The 14984-nt window shown below is 35.4% G+C and overlaps 1 protein-coding gene and 2 non-coding genes across 3 annotated transcripts; all 3 read left to right on the plus strand.

Annotated features, from left to right (window-relative positions):
• The first annotated feature begins 7357 nt into the window (after nt 1-7357).
• On the plus strand, nt 7358-9892 carry LOC141320486 (uncharacterized). Its single transcript, XM_073833308.1, has 2 exons — nt 7358-7442; nt 8820-9892. The coding sequence occupies exons 1-2, from the start codon at nt 7358-7360 to the stop codon at nt 9890-9892; spliced, it is 1158 nt and encodes a 385-aa protein (XP_073689409.1).
• A 3768-nt stretch (nt 9893-13660) lies between these two features.
• On the plus strand, nt 13661-13734 carry trnat-agu (transfer RNA threonine (anticodon AGU)). Its single transcript has one exon. It is a non-coding gene; the product is annotated as a tRNA-Thr (tRNA).
• Nucleotides 13735-14111: 377 nt separating this feature from the next.
• trnat-cgu (transfer RNA threonine (anticodon CGU)) lies at nt 14112-14185 on the plus strand. Its single transcript has one exon. It is a non-coding gene; the product is annotated as a tRNA-Thr (tRNA).
• The last annotated feature ends 799 nt before the right edge of the window (nt 14186-14984 follow it).

A 14984-nucleotide genomic window follows, 5' to 3' on the forward strand; every position in this document is an offset into this window, starting at 1 on the left:
TGAATATTTGGTATCTATGGATAGAACAGATGTTGGTTAAAAAATAGACATAAGTGAAAGTGGAAAAAAATATTAATAAATCAAATTTATTATAACAGTTTTTGGACATGGACAGTTTTGTCCATTTTGCACCTATGTGTACATTTTTTTTAAACTCACAAGGGTTAAATGTGAAGATATACCCAATTGTAGCAGTTTTTAGTAACGTGAACGCAATGCCTCAGAAAATCCCATCTGCCTGTTTACATGACAGTAGCATTGGCACATATCCGATTTATATCTGATTTATTTCCACATATGAATGAGGACTGAAACTGATCTCGAAATATCCGAATGCATGCGGTTTTCCCCGTTTACACATTTGCATGTTTAGTTTAAATTGATTCAGATATAGAGCGCGAAATGAGACGCAGCATTATCTCTATTATGATGAGCAGAAGCGCTTCACTCGCGAAAATAACGTTCTTTAACCCTAGATGAAGTATTAAACTGCTATATTAGATAAAATGATTACTTTACAGTTATTTAAAAGCTGTAACATATACGGAAATGTTTGCATCTATTTAAACACTTTGAATGTGGAAAAACACAAACCTTTCTAGAGTCAAATCACAACAGAAGCACGAGCGCCGCGCAGACTCATGATGTCATCGTCAGACCAAATAAAAGTCATGCTGTCTAAAATCACTGAAGTGCAGAAAGAAAGGTAACCAGATTTCTAAAATTGAAACCATGGAGATTTCTTACTTGAGTGGTTAAAATATCCCTGAAATATCATTTGTTATCATCTATTTAACAAAACAAGGACAATATTTTTAATGTTTTCAATTGTTGTGATAAAGGTTACTATTTAAGTTAATAATTACTATGTTCAAGATTATTATTCATTTTTTAGTCTGGTTTTAACACAGATCAGCAAAAAACACACTATAAAAACAGTTAACTGCAGTAACCACTGTAAATAGCAAGCAATTCAAAACAATATTTTAACATGATTTACAAAAACCTTTCAAAAATAAAATTAAATATGGAAAGAGTAATAAGTAAAAGTGCCTTTTCCAACTGTATTCAATATTTCAATACTTTTTTTATGTTGATGCTTGGAAATGACTAATACTATCCTTGATTAGGCTTATTATTTAGCATTTTTGGATTTTATTCACAGAGTATGTGTTCTCTGTAAATGTAATTGTTGCAAGTGTAATTATTTAGGCTTTATTTAATCATTTATTCATATCGGGGTGTACCTTCATCACATGACAGTTAAGAAATGAGTAACTTACTGTTGTGGTGTTAAAACTTGGGGATGTTTAAAAAATGTTTGCAAAAATCCCCTAAAGTTATTTTTCACAGGAATTAATATTTAAGTATATGGGTCATTATACGAAAACGTGCCATTTTGTGTCCCTCAGGAAAAAAAAGCTCTGTAAATCTTAATAAACCATTAAACAAATAAAATATTTTATAATTTAGTTTCCATAATATGTCTCATAATATAAGAATAAATTAATTGCTGTTTCTTTTGTTTTTAAAGGATTTTAATCACATTTTTGTGCAAAGCATCTTGCAGAAATGTTGAAAATGGCCTGTCCCTCAGTATGATTTTTCTACTTCTACTTGCTATCGAGGCCAAAAAAGTCAAACTATCATAAAAAAACATATACTTGTATAAAGCTTTAAGTGTCAGTTCGTTAGTCATGAATGGATTTTATTCTTAACATGTGTCAAAAAAAACAAAAAAACACAATTTAGTCGGGTCCCTAGGTTCTCGTCAACCCTGTTACTTTTTATGAAAACACCTCTTTAAAGATAATGGACTCTTCCAAAAGTTACATCATTTCCAGGAAGTGAAATCATCTGCCTTTCAAGAAGTTGAAGGTAGAAGAAAAGTAAGTGTTCTCTTCTTTTAATGCATTTTCTTTGAGTTTATGTAATGTCTGAAAGACAGGGACACGCTCATTGTGTCAGCCCTGTTACCAGAAAAGCATACGTTAAAAAGTGATTTGTACATATTTAAAAATGTACATATATAACAACATTTAAGCCTCTCATTTAGTCACATAATGTGGTGTCATTACCTATATCTCATGGCTAGTAATGGCCGCCAATATCATTTTCCGTCAACCCTGTTACCGTCAACCCTGTTACCATTCCAGGATAACAGGGTTGACGAAAGTATGCTTTTGTGTGTCTTACCCATGTTGTATACCAAAGAAGGGTTAAATCAAGGGCAACTGGACTTGGTACTTCATTTGAAGATGTTTTGCCTCTAATCCAAGGGGTTTCTTCAGTTCTAAATGACTGATGGGGAGTGCCAGGTATTTAACCTCTGTGGGGTTGTCACCCCTGAGCTAACCCTTCTTGGATAACTATGACCTGGATGACTGAGAATTTTCATAGACGTACTATTCTTCCTAATAGTATTTACATAATATACATGTTTTTACAGTTTTCATCCCTAAAAATCATGTTTTTTATTTATTCTACTGATAGGTAGGCTAAAATGTGTTGAGGTTACTGATCTATACTGATGCACACAAGTGCATTTGGTTTTATAAATGTGCTTTATAAACCAAAATTCATTATTATTTTTATTATGAGAAGTCAATAAATTAACAAGGTTGCTGTTAAAGTGTTTTATGTATTTTTATTTGATTTGATTTTGTAAGGATGCCTCTTTCTGCAGCTGAAAAACAGCGCAGATTCAGACAACGTAGAGATGCTGATCCTGAGAGACGAGAAGCATATTTAGAAAAAGAGAGGGCAAAATGGAGAAAGGACAGAGACACAGGGAAAAAGCGATCAGTTAGTGAACTAAATGACAGAGAAAGGAGAGCCAAGCGGTGGAACTGGAGAGCAGCACAAGTGAAAAGCAGAACAGCCAAAGCATCAAGTGCAGCAATCATAGATCAGTCCGTGACGCCACCTCTAAGTCCAGAACCAGGTGTAGAGCCAGCACCAGGGCCCTCAAGGTTAGAGTTAGAGTAAATAGAAGGTAAGGCTTTTGTTCAATGTTTCAATTTTGTAAATTTCAATTTAAGGTGTGTGTGTGTGTGTGTGTGTGTGTGTGTGTGTGTGTGTGTGTGTGTATACCTGGTATTCATCACGTTGTGGGGACCAAATGTCCCCACAAGGATAGGAATACCAGTAGATTTTGACCTTGTGGGGACATTTCTTAGGTCCCCATGAGGAAACAGGCTTAAAAAATCACGCACAATGAGTTTTTTTTTTTTTAAGTAAAAGTGTGCACAATCTCCTGTGAGGGCTAGGTTTAGCTGTAGGGTAGGTGTAGGGCGATAGAAAGTACGGTTTGTACTGTATAAAAACCATTACGCCTATGGAATGTCCCCATAAAACATGTAAACCCAACGTGTGTGTGTGTGTGTGTGTGTGTGTGTGTGTGTGTGTGTGTGTGTGTGTGTGTGTGTGTGTGTGTGACATGGTGTGTGACTTTTGGATTTTGGATCCAATGTCTCCCTTTTATTTGATTCATAGTCTCACATTCCTCTGTTACAGTCTCACCAATCTCATATTTCCCTGTGTGTGTGTGTGTGTGTGTGTGTGTGTGTGTGTGTCTGTGTGTCTGTGTGTCTGTGTGTCTATTTTGGAACTCTGATGGCTTACAGTCTCATGCTTTCATTGCTGTGTGCTTTATTTCTTACATTGATTGCCTCTATTTCACACATTTCCCAAAATTAGCTTTTGAAATGACACACATTCATTTGTGTGTGCGTGTGTTTTTGTGTGTATAAGTGTGTGTGTGTGTGTGTGTGTGTGTGTGAGTGTATTGTAGTGTTTTGCACTCTTGATGTTTTAGAGAGTCACCCCTTCACAGTTGTGTGCTTTTTTTCTGGATTGTGGCTGATTTGTAGATTGTATGCACAAAAAAACTCTGTATTTTCATATTTTTGCCAATTTCCCATTCATTTCCTATGGCCGGTCATTTTGACCCGAAGACCCCGAGTGTGACTATTTTTTTTACGACCACTTAGACTTTTCCAATCCTGTCCCCAATTTTTTTGTGTGTTCATATACCAAGTACCATAAAAGTCACCAGGTTTCATACCATTCCGATGAAGCTACGATTTTTTAAAAGATTTTATTTAAAAAATTCCGGTCAAAAGTGACCGAAGAACCCCAGAGGGTTAACTCAGATATTGATCAGCAAGAACAAAGACACCAATTAAAGAAATTAAGCAGAAGCATCAATAAAGACAAAATGTGACACTTAATATGTGTATAAATACAAATGTGAAATCTTGTTAAGCAAAATGTATTCCGTTTATTTTTTATTTTATTTTTTTATCTATCTGCTTTTTTTTGTAGGCTATGATTAAATTTTGACCAACATAATTACATTTTGCATTAATTGTTATTTACACACATCTATTTTAAGTAGCTATTTGCTCAAATAAATATTATGAACCAAATATTATTGCCTTTATAGTCCTGTAATTTGATGAAAAGATATTGATTTTGCATTTAAAAATAAGACCTTTAATAATAAATTCTATATTCTAAAGAACAGGACTTTTATTTTGGCCTGGTGAAGACGTCATAAGGCTGCGCTGCGCTCCTGTCAGTGGCTGCATCCGAAATCGCATACTTCATGAGTAGGTACTTAATTTCAATAAGTAGGTACTTAACAAGCGCTAAAAGAGTACCTACTCTACAGCCAAATCTCGTTGAGTATGAATGCGATCCGCCATGATGACGTTATCATGTGATCTACGACGTTAAGACAAGAGCAACAATTTAAAAGATATGAGCGACAGGTTTAATTAATCTATTTGTATATATTATCTATTTGTATATATTATGATGTTGATCAAATTTCTCATTTTGTGGTCTTCCAGAAGAAACAGATACCTTTATGTTTTTAGTACGTTTTTAGGCTATAACCCAGTTTAATCCTTAAAGATGTTATTTTTTATTACGAAAACCTAAAATCGTAACTTTAATATGTTTTTAATTTATTTATGTGCAAAATTGTTTATCCACACCTAAAACTGGCTTAAAATCTCCTTTGTTTTCCTCTTTTTATTGTGGGACTTCTCTTATTTCATCCCCGAGGATTATAAATAACAAAAAACAACACATGCAATTTTAATGCATTATGATTAAATGAATATTACGATAATTTAAAGATATTTAATCTTTTTTTTTTTCACGTGTAGAGAATTACATGTACGCAAACCCTTTACAGTTTTTTTCTGTCATTATTTTTTACTGATAAAACAGCCTTTTCTTGCGGTTGTATGTACTTCTAAGTTCTGCAGTGATAATAAAATAAAATAAAGGCGACGGATGCACAGAACACCCAATGGCATCACGACAACCCTACCTAGTACGTTGCCCTCCTTGTAGACGTCAATCAGCTGCTGGAAGATCACGTCTTTGGAGAAGACTTTTGATTTTACACTCGAAAGAATTAAGTATTACTTAGAAATTAAAGATGACCTCGGAATGCATTGCTAGACACCACCAACTCTTATGAACAATAATACTGATAAATGCTAACCACTAATTAATTATATTTTTAGTAAAATGAACTACATGCATTTTTTAATACGCCATATGCATGACATATTCATGACTATGCAGTCAATCTGAATACATCTCAATTCTCAGTCAAGTAATGAATTAATGCTATATTTTATTAACTGACAACAAGAAACACAAATAAATTTGTAAAAGAATAAATAAAAGTAACCTTGATGTTAAATAAATACAAGTTAAAGACACATAAAACAAAGCTTTATTCAAAGTAATTGTTATAACAATCATGTGTTCACAGCCTGTAAATAACAACTGCCATCAACAGCTGTGCCAATTCTGCAGCTTTGTTCTGATGAAGCAGCTGACCAGCGTGTCCACCTTCACCTGTCTCTGTCGTCCATCACGTCCCTGTCCCTGTAACATCCAGAAAAGTTTCAAGTCACCTCTGTGATTCATGTGCTCAACACTGCATTTACACTCGCATTTTATCCAACACAAATGCTCCTCTATTTATTTATATTAATAAAAAAGATCAGTTATGTTCAGTTACTATATGTACATGCGTTTATTTACATTCCATATAAAGTAAACAGTGTTGACAACAGTGAATTCTACTGTAACAGCACACAACACTCAGATGTCTATTACGTGCTCATATGCAATTGTTTGCGAACTTTTTCCTGTCACATATTAAATACTGTAGACATTTAGATGTATATGGTTTATGTACATTCACTTTGGAGATATACGTGTGTTTACTGGATCTCCCCTGTTTGCTATACATAAAACATGTTTTTCCAGAACAGTCACAAATATACTATACTGTTACACCTTAAGCGATTTAACAGTTTGTTCTACGCGATTGTGACACAAGGAACAGCGTAAAGTTACTCACTTTTGAAAACACCCTTGTTGCTGTTCTCCATCACGTTCGATGATGACGTAGGCTATTGATCTCCCGTGGGCTTCTGGGATAGAAAAGTAGAAAAGTATCCCTCGATCGGCACTTCGAAATCTGGGCGGGACGCAGTAGGCATCCGGGGATCTCTCGCTTATTCTTTTGTGGTTACTCTTCTCACGTACCCATTTCGCCTACTATATAGTAGATAAGTAGGCATATTGAACGATACTTAGGTATACGTACACCTGAATCTCGCGAGAAATAGTGCTTCATCCTGGTAAATCTCGCCTACTCTTTTGTGGTGTTTGAGATTTCATGCATACTTTTTCTTCGCCTACTGCTTTTTGCCTACTAAATAGTATGGAAGTATGCGATTTCGGATGCAGCCTGTGATTCTGCTGAAGAAAGGTGAGTGTTTTTAAAATTTTAAAGTGTTTAAATCAAAACAACTCGTTTAGAGAATTGTTTATAAAAATGTGAAATGAATTGTTAAATAGTGTAACTTATTAAGGTTATTTTGTGTGAATAAAGCGCTCAGAAACAGTGCATCTGATTTCGCTCTTTATATCTGAACCAGTTTATCATAAAGACGAATTCAGTCACTGATGGAGAAACGGATCTTTGAGAAATTCCGAGTCAATTGAATCAATGATTCAAAAAATGAATTATTTTTAAATGATTCACTGTTTCGAATCAACACACGCTGCTGACCAAAACTGGAAATGCAACGAAAATAAATAATAATCAGCATGGGTAATGATTTTTTTATGAACCTGTAATACTTTAAATGTAGCATGCTATTTCAGTAAAGGCTAAGTTCAACTTAATGCAAATAGGAATCTTCTGTGTGTGCTTTTTATTCATTTCAGTTTATTTTTCATTATTATTATGATCTTAAACAGGACAAAGTGTTCAAACACACAGAAAAAAACAGATCCATGCGACACAATTATCAAGATGGCGTTTTTTAAAGAGGAGAGTGAAGACATGAAGATTGAAGAAACATTCAGAGTTAAACATGAAGACACTGAGGAACAAACAGGTTGGTTTTCATTTTCAAAGCTGAACTCATTTGTTCATTATTAAAATGTCCAGCTCTACAGAAATTAATTAATGTTTTGTGTAGTAATTAAACATTTTATTTGTGTAATACTAAAACTTGGATTTTACAATATTCAGAGCTTCAAAAACATCAGTCTGCTAGTAATATGAAACATTTCTCCAGTTGACACAGCTTACTATATTCACTGCATGCTGTCTACATTAGTTCTTGATTTATAGAGCTTTAAAGAGCAGATAACATGGCCAGTATGTTTATAATAATGCATAATAATATGAAAAAAATATATATATAATAATAATAAATCATCTGTTATGACCTTGATCTTCTGTCCAGCTCAGTTGTAAATGTATGTATCATCAGAAGTTGGTCTAGGATGAGTGTTTCTTCTCTTCTTCACGTAGTAGCAGCAGATGTGTGGAATCTTCTTCATATTAAGACCCACGATGTAAATTTGAGGAACAAACTCTCAATGAACCTTTAGCGACATTATTTTTTCAGACAGACTGAGACTAGCTTGTATATGATCCAGTGAGTTAGTGCTGTTTTTTACTTTACATTTACAAACAGAATACATTTTGAGAATAATTTAGATAGTACCACACACAACTTGTGTACTATAGTAAAAATTACAGATAATGTACTCACCCACTTGTCATCCAAGATGTTCATATCTTTCTTTCTTCAGTCGTAAAGAAATGGTGGTTTTTTTTTTTTTTTTGAGGAAAACATTTCAGGATTTCTCTCCATATAATGGACTTCTATGGTGCCCCTGAGTTTGAACTTCTAAAATGCAGCTTCAAAGGGCTCTAAATGATCCCAGACGAGGAGAAGGTACTTATCTAGCGAAATGATCGGGTATTTTTGAAAAACATTTACAACTTATATACTTTTTAATCTCAAACCCTCATCTTGCTGAGCTAGACAAGACAAGAATTTGAGGTTAATAGGTATATAAATTGTAAAACAATTTAGAAAATAACCCATCATTTTTCTAGATTTTCATTTTTTCCTTGACTGTGATCAGTTAGAGCCCTTTGAAGCTGCGTTTTGGAAGTTCAAACTCAGGGGCACCATAGAAGTCCATTATATGGAGAGAAATCCGGAACTGTTTTACTTAAAAAAACAGTTTCCTTATGACTGAAGAAAGAAAGATATGAATATCTGTGATGACAAGAGGGTGAGTACATTATCTGTAAATTTTTAAAAGTGTTTCTAGCCATCCAAGCATGCTTATATGTCTATGTAAAGGTGCATAACACAAACTCAAAATGTGAATAATAATTCTGCTCCATAACGGATAGCATAGTGTTATGCTATTCAATTGGGCTTAACATGCATTTGTTTTTTTTGCCTTAGACATTGTGACAGTAAAAGTGGAGAGTCAAGATCTGAATGAAATGGAAGAGAAAGATATAAAACATGATTTCATAACTGGAGAAAAATCTTTTAGTTTTTCACAGACTGAAAAAACTTCCTCTCAAAAAAGAGCTCAGAAGACTGGAACTACAAGTCATTTCTTCTGCCAACATTGTGGAAAGAGTTTTAGTAAAAACGGAAACCTTAAAGTCCACATGAAAAGTCACACTGGAGAGAAACCTTACACCTGCCAACATTGTGGGAAGAGCTTCCTAAGAACAGAGGATTTTCAGAGTCACCTGAGAGTTCACACTGGAGAGAAGCCGTTTGAATGTGGTCAGTGTGGTAAACGTTTCTCACATAAATCAACCGTTTCTAATCATATGAGGATTCACACTGGAGAGAAGCCTTTCATCTGCAAACTGTGTGGAAAAACCTGGAATCAAAAAGAAAAGCTCAAGATTCACATGAGAGTTCACACTGGAGAGAAGCCTTTCACATGTGATCAGTGTGGAAAATGTTTCCCATACAGAGAAAGCCTTAATATCCACATGAGAATTCACACCGGAGAGAAACCTTACATCTGTCCTCAGTGTGGAAAGAGTTTCACGGTTAAAGGAAACCTGAAGATTCACATTAGAAGTCACACGGGAGAGAACCCGTTCACATGCAATCAGTGTGGAAAGTGTTTCAGAAATAATTTAAGCCTTAATAATCACATGAGGATTCATTCAAGAGAGAACGGTTTTAAATGTCATCAATGTGAAAAGAGTTTCACAGACATGAATCACCTTAAGGATCATGTTGAAATTCACATTGGAGAAACGCCTTTCATGTGTCATCACTGTGGAAAGAGTTTTACACACAAAGCAAACCTTGAGAATCACATGAGAGTTCACACTGGAGAAAAACCTTTCACCTGCCCTCAGTGTGGAAAGAGATTCACGGTTAAAGGAAACCTAAAAGTTCACATGAGAATACACACAGGAGAGAGACCTTACAAGTGTCTTCAGTGTGAGGAGAGTTTCATATATCAAAATGACCTGAAAAACCATTTGCAAAATCATGTTTAGACAACAGAGTGATTCATTGGATTACCCTCTTCTCATTTCTTCACACATCTACAGCTATGGAATTATGTTAAAGGGATAGTTCACCCAGAAATGAAAATGTGATGTTTATCTGCTTACCCCCAGGGCATCTAAGATGTAGGTGACTTTGTTTTCCTTCAGCAGAACACAAACAAAGATTTTTGACTAAAACCGGTGCAGTCTGTCAGTCATATAATCGAAGTGGATGGGCACCAAACCTTTAAAAGTAAAACAACACATGCACAGACAAATCCAAATTACACCCTGCAGCTCATGAAGATAAAATGTATTAAATGTAAGTCCAACATGTGAACATTGGGTCATTTATTTTGGTTGAGTCCACAGATTTGAAAGTTCTGTTGTGAATGGTTTTGTTTTTATTCAAGGGCATTTGAGACTGATTTTGCCCATGACCCCATTGTTGACCTATTAGGCTGGTCTTCATATTTGGAGACCCATGGTCCCAATCAGACTTAGGCAGTTCAGTGTGTGATGACAATAGCAAAAAAGACAACATATTCTGTGTGGGATGTGAGTTTATAATGTCTAATAAGGTAATAATGTAGCTGGCCATAACTGGATAAACACTAGTAGTGAAAATGTATTTTATATAACCTTTTCCTGTGATTTTTATTTATTTATTTTTACTTTTTTTATGCATTTTAAATATGTTTTCTGTTTGCATGTGTACAAGTGTGTCTCAAAAAATTAGAATTTCATGGAAAAGTTCTTTATTTTTTGTAATTTAATTATTCAAAGGAAACTTTCTTATATTCTAGATTCATTGCAAACAAACTGAAATATTTCAAGAGGTTTTTTTTTTTTTAGTTTTAATTCAGATTGATACAACCTACAAATATATATACAAAAAATCAGTCCCTCAAAAAATTTGAATATTTTTTCCAAAGATCAAAAAGATATACAAAACAGAAATGTTCAAGATCTCTGAAGTAGATTTAATTATTCACTTAATAATTGGTTGGGGCTCCTTTTACAAATTACGGCTTCAATGCGGCGTGACATGGAGGCAATAATCCTGTGGCACTGCTGAGGCGTTTTTGAAGCCCAGGCATCAGAATAATACATCAAAAAATATCTAGCAACATTTCAGTTTGTGTGCAATGAATCTAGAATAAAAAAAGTTTGCTTTTTTGAATTAAATTGCAACAAATATAGAACTTTTTCATGATATTCTATTTTTTTTTAGATGCACTAGTTGTGTATGTGCAATGTGATCTAATGAGAATTTGTATGTATTTTTTGTGAAACTATGTGCATGTGTTGATTAACAACTTCAGGCTAACTTTGAAGAGCTACATGTGCAAAGCTTGAAGACTACAGTGGAGAACTATATAACTTCAAAGAACATGACCCACATTTAATCTCAAGCTAGCTCAGAAACTTTATTTCAAATTAAAGAAACTGATGAAAGGATATTTCACCAAAAATGAAAATTGTCATCATTTACTTGACATTTTAAAATGATTTCCAGTGAAGCGAATTAATATGTTGTCTAATATATAATATACCTCAACAGTATATCACAGATGGGGAGTTGAGCTTGCAGTGGCCACGTCTGATGACAGCCTTCAGACAGGTAAAGATTACCTGAATGTTGAGGTGAAGCTCTTCAAGGGCCTTGTCATGCCAGAAAAAAAACATGAAATATGGGCTGCATTTCAGTACAAATCCAAGACAGGAACTTGGTGTCTTGCGTCATAGTCATCCTTGGAATCTGCGACTGTAAATAACAGCCTATTATTAAATGTTTTGCTGAATCATCACACAAGGGCATAGGTTTGTTTTGATAGTTGATCTGTAGTTTATGAATCTTCACATCAGATTTTCTTGCCATAAATTTAGTCTTAATATAACACTATTACGCCGGTTTCACACTGCAAGCGTAAGCAGGGCGTAAGCAGCGCGTGCACAGCGCCTAAGCAGAGCAGAAGCAGCGCGCATCCATTGGGCTTTCACACTGGCAGCGTTTGTCGCAAATATAGACGAGTATCGTTCATTCGGTCACGCATTTCAGGTGTTCTCCGACAACTGTCTGTCATGTGCATTGAATTGTAATATGGTTGTATGTTGTAGATTTAAGCAGAAAATGAGAAACTCTAAAATATTTAATATATTTTTAGACAAAGATCTTAAAGGTCTTAATTATTACCAGTTTGGTTTAAGATAATTAAAGCAACAGTTTTTCAACAACGAAAAGAGTATGTAAAAGTATTATATATGGGGTACTAATTGCCCCGGCTGTTGGGGCTAAAGGCACAATAATTTACAAGATAAGTAATAGATTACTGACTTTTACATTTGTTGACTCATATGGTATATATCATATTTTTTATGGTGGTTGTCCAACTTTGAGATAATGAAACCATCATATTTAAAAACATGATAAGACATATCATATAAAAAATATTGTTGTTACTACTGTGAATCTATATAAAATTATTATAGGATCTCCTTCAATACTTTCAGAATCTTCACTTTTAAAAATGATTTTGTTTCTGTATTTTAAAATATGTTCTATATTAACATTTTAATGGCAGTAGTATAAATATATTTATTCTTGTATATCAAAATATTCATCAAAACAAGCAGTAAATAGTACAAACTTTGCTAAAGTGATTGTTTTGAACAAGTAGGCAAACTAGACATTATTTACAAAAAAAAAAAAAAAAACATTATTTTTACTGGTGAGCCTTTTAAACCGTGATTGTGTAACATGTGACACATGATTTTATGGTGAAATTGTTATTTTTCGTGTTAATCAGGCCAGTTTTGATCGAGATGGATGCACTGTGGCTTTAACCCAGCGTAAGCGTCGCAGCAAAAATAGACTCGGCGCCGAAACGATCGCGGCACTGACGCTTCTGCTCTGCTCCTGCTACGCGCTGCCGCGCCGTCCCTGCGTGCGGTGTGAATGCTCTAATCTGTTAACATGGGCGCCGAAAAAAATACGCGCTGCTTACGCGTGCAGTGTGAAACCGGCGTTAGATACGAAATATCTAAATACAATGCATTACAAATGCAACGTTTTGCTTAATAGTCAAATCTGAATAAAATCACATTCATCATTTGAGAGGGTGCCACACAGTTCACAGTTGTGCTTGTTGTCTGGTTTTCATTTATCAGGCTGTGTCAAGTTCTCTTTCTCTCCACTTTTGTTTACCACCAGAATAGCTTCCAAGTTCATTGGCCCATCCTGAACCAGCCAACCTAAACCAATGCATTTTACATTTAAAATGTGTGGCTCACCAGAATCAAATAAGATTGATAGATGATGAAGTGCATGGTAAAAACTAAAATTTAATTCATAATATGTCATATTTAAAATATAGAAAGAATACAAAAAGTAACAAAGCCATTAAGGTTTGGAATAACACGAGAGAGATAAAAGAATTTGAACTTTTTGGGTGGACCATATTTTAAGATTTTATAGCAGATTAAAAAAAAATTATGAAGCAAAAAGAATCAATTACAGTATTGATCAAATGTCTGTTATTCTTATCAAATCTGCCTTTATGCGATAAAAATACAAAAATAAAGTGATTTTGTGAAATGTCATTATAACAATGTTTTCTGTTTTAATATAATTTTAAAAATAATTCATTTCTGTGATGCAAAGCTAAATAATCAGCATCATTATTTTTCTAGGTTTCAGTGTCATGCGATCCTTCAGAAATCTAATATGCTGATTTGATACTCTGAGCAGCCCTCCCCACGCCTAACATGCGGGTTGGCACCGTGGCTTAGTTGGTCAAAGCGCCTGTCTAGTGAACAGGAGATTCTGGGTTCTAATCCCAGCGGTGCCTTTCCACCGGTGGCTGTCTCTGGCCTCACTGTTGGATGGGAGACCCCAACTATGCTGTATATTTTTGAACCGTGCCTCAATTGTGCAAAGACCTGAGGACCTGTCTTTCTGCCCACACAGCGTGCCACTCGGCTGAGCTGGATAGGCACAAATCTGTAAGAAAAGCCCTCAGTGGCCCAGCCTGGCATATTGACCGGCTCTGTGGTGCAATGGATAGTGCATTGGACTTCTAGAATTCCAGATGAGGCCATTCAAAGGTTGTGGTCCCTCAGGCAGTAGAAATTTGTAGACGTTCTCTTTTAAGCGTACCAGCACCTGGCCCGCCTCTGGATGTTTTGATCCTCTGAGTCACCCTCCCGACAGCCTTGCATGCGGTTTTGCGCCGTGGCTTAGTTGGTTAAAGCGCCTGTCTCGTAAACAGGAGATCCTGGGTTCAAATCCCAGCGGTGCCTTGTGTGGATTTGCAGTCCAGCAAGCGCAAGCTTTTCCGAAAGCGACCCGGAAACAGGGATAGCTAGGGCAGCGAGTGGGTAATTTTGCAAATCGCCCAGACTCAGTTGTCGGCAAACGCCTTAAAGCTGTCCAGTGCACGGTCAGCCAACCCTTGGCCTGTTCTCTGGAAGCCTGGATCGTCTGAGTCGCCCTCCCGGAGGGCGAACGTGCTGCCAGGCTAGTCTAGTAAACAGGAGATCCTGCGTCCGAATCCCAGCGATGCCTTTGGTTGCGCGCCACAATACCGCCGAGCTCGTGCTTTACCAAAAAACGGACGGCTTTCTGTCTTTCTTTCTTTACTTTATTTATTAAGCACTTTTACACAATTTGTCATTGAACAAAGTGCTGTACAAACACAAATAATCATAAACATACATCATTAACACCACATAGAATAACAATGAAATAAAATAAACACCTCAGTTTGATAAACCTACAAATGTAACTACTATACCCCATTAAATGCTCGAGCTAGCAGGTATTCTTTAAGCTTATGTTTAAAAACAATAAAAGTACGTTCCAATCTGATAGAAAGTGGTAGATCATTCCAGAGTTTTGGAGCAATCGCTGCAAAAGCTCGATCTCCACTTTTCCGCTTTGTTCTTGGAGTCATTAAAACCAGCTGGTCAGCTGACCTCAAGGACCGTTTTGGTTCATATTTCTTAATAAGATTTACCAGGTACAATGGTGCCATACCATGCAGTGATTTATGAACAAAAATTAAAATTTTAAAATTTATTCTGCAGTCAATTTGTAGCC

This window comes from Garra rufa, chromosome 1, assembly GCF_049309525.1.
Source record: "Garra rufa chromosome 1, GarRuf1.0, whole genome shotgun sequence".
NCBI lineage: Eukaryota > Metazoa > Chordata > Actinopteri > Cypriniformes > Cyprinidae > Garra > Garra rufa.

What these genes read in the sequence shown, in the direction of transcription:
- LOC141320486 (XM_073833308.1), top strand. Translation starts at nt 7,358, where the DNA reads ATGGCGTTTTTTAAAGAGGAGAGTGAAGACATGAAGATTGAAGAAACA. An exon ending in AGACACTGAGGAACAAACAG is followed by an intron (nt 7,443 to 8,819) that starts GTTGGTTTTCAT and finishes TTTTTGCCTTAG; the next exon opens with ACATTGTGACAGTAAAAGTG.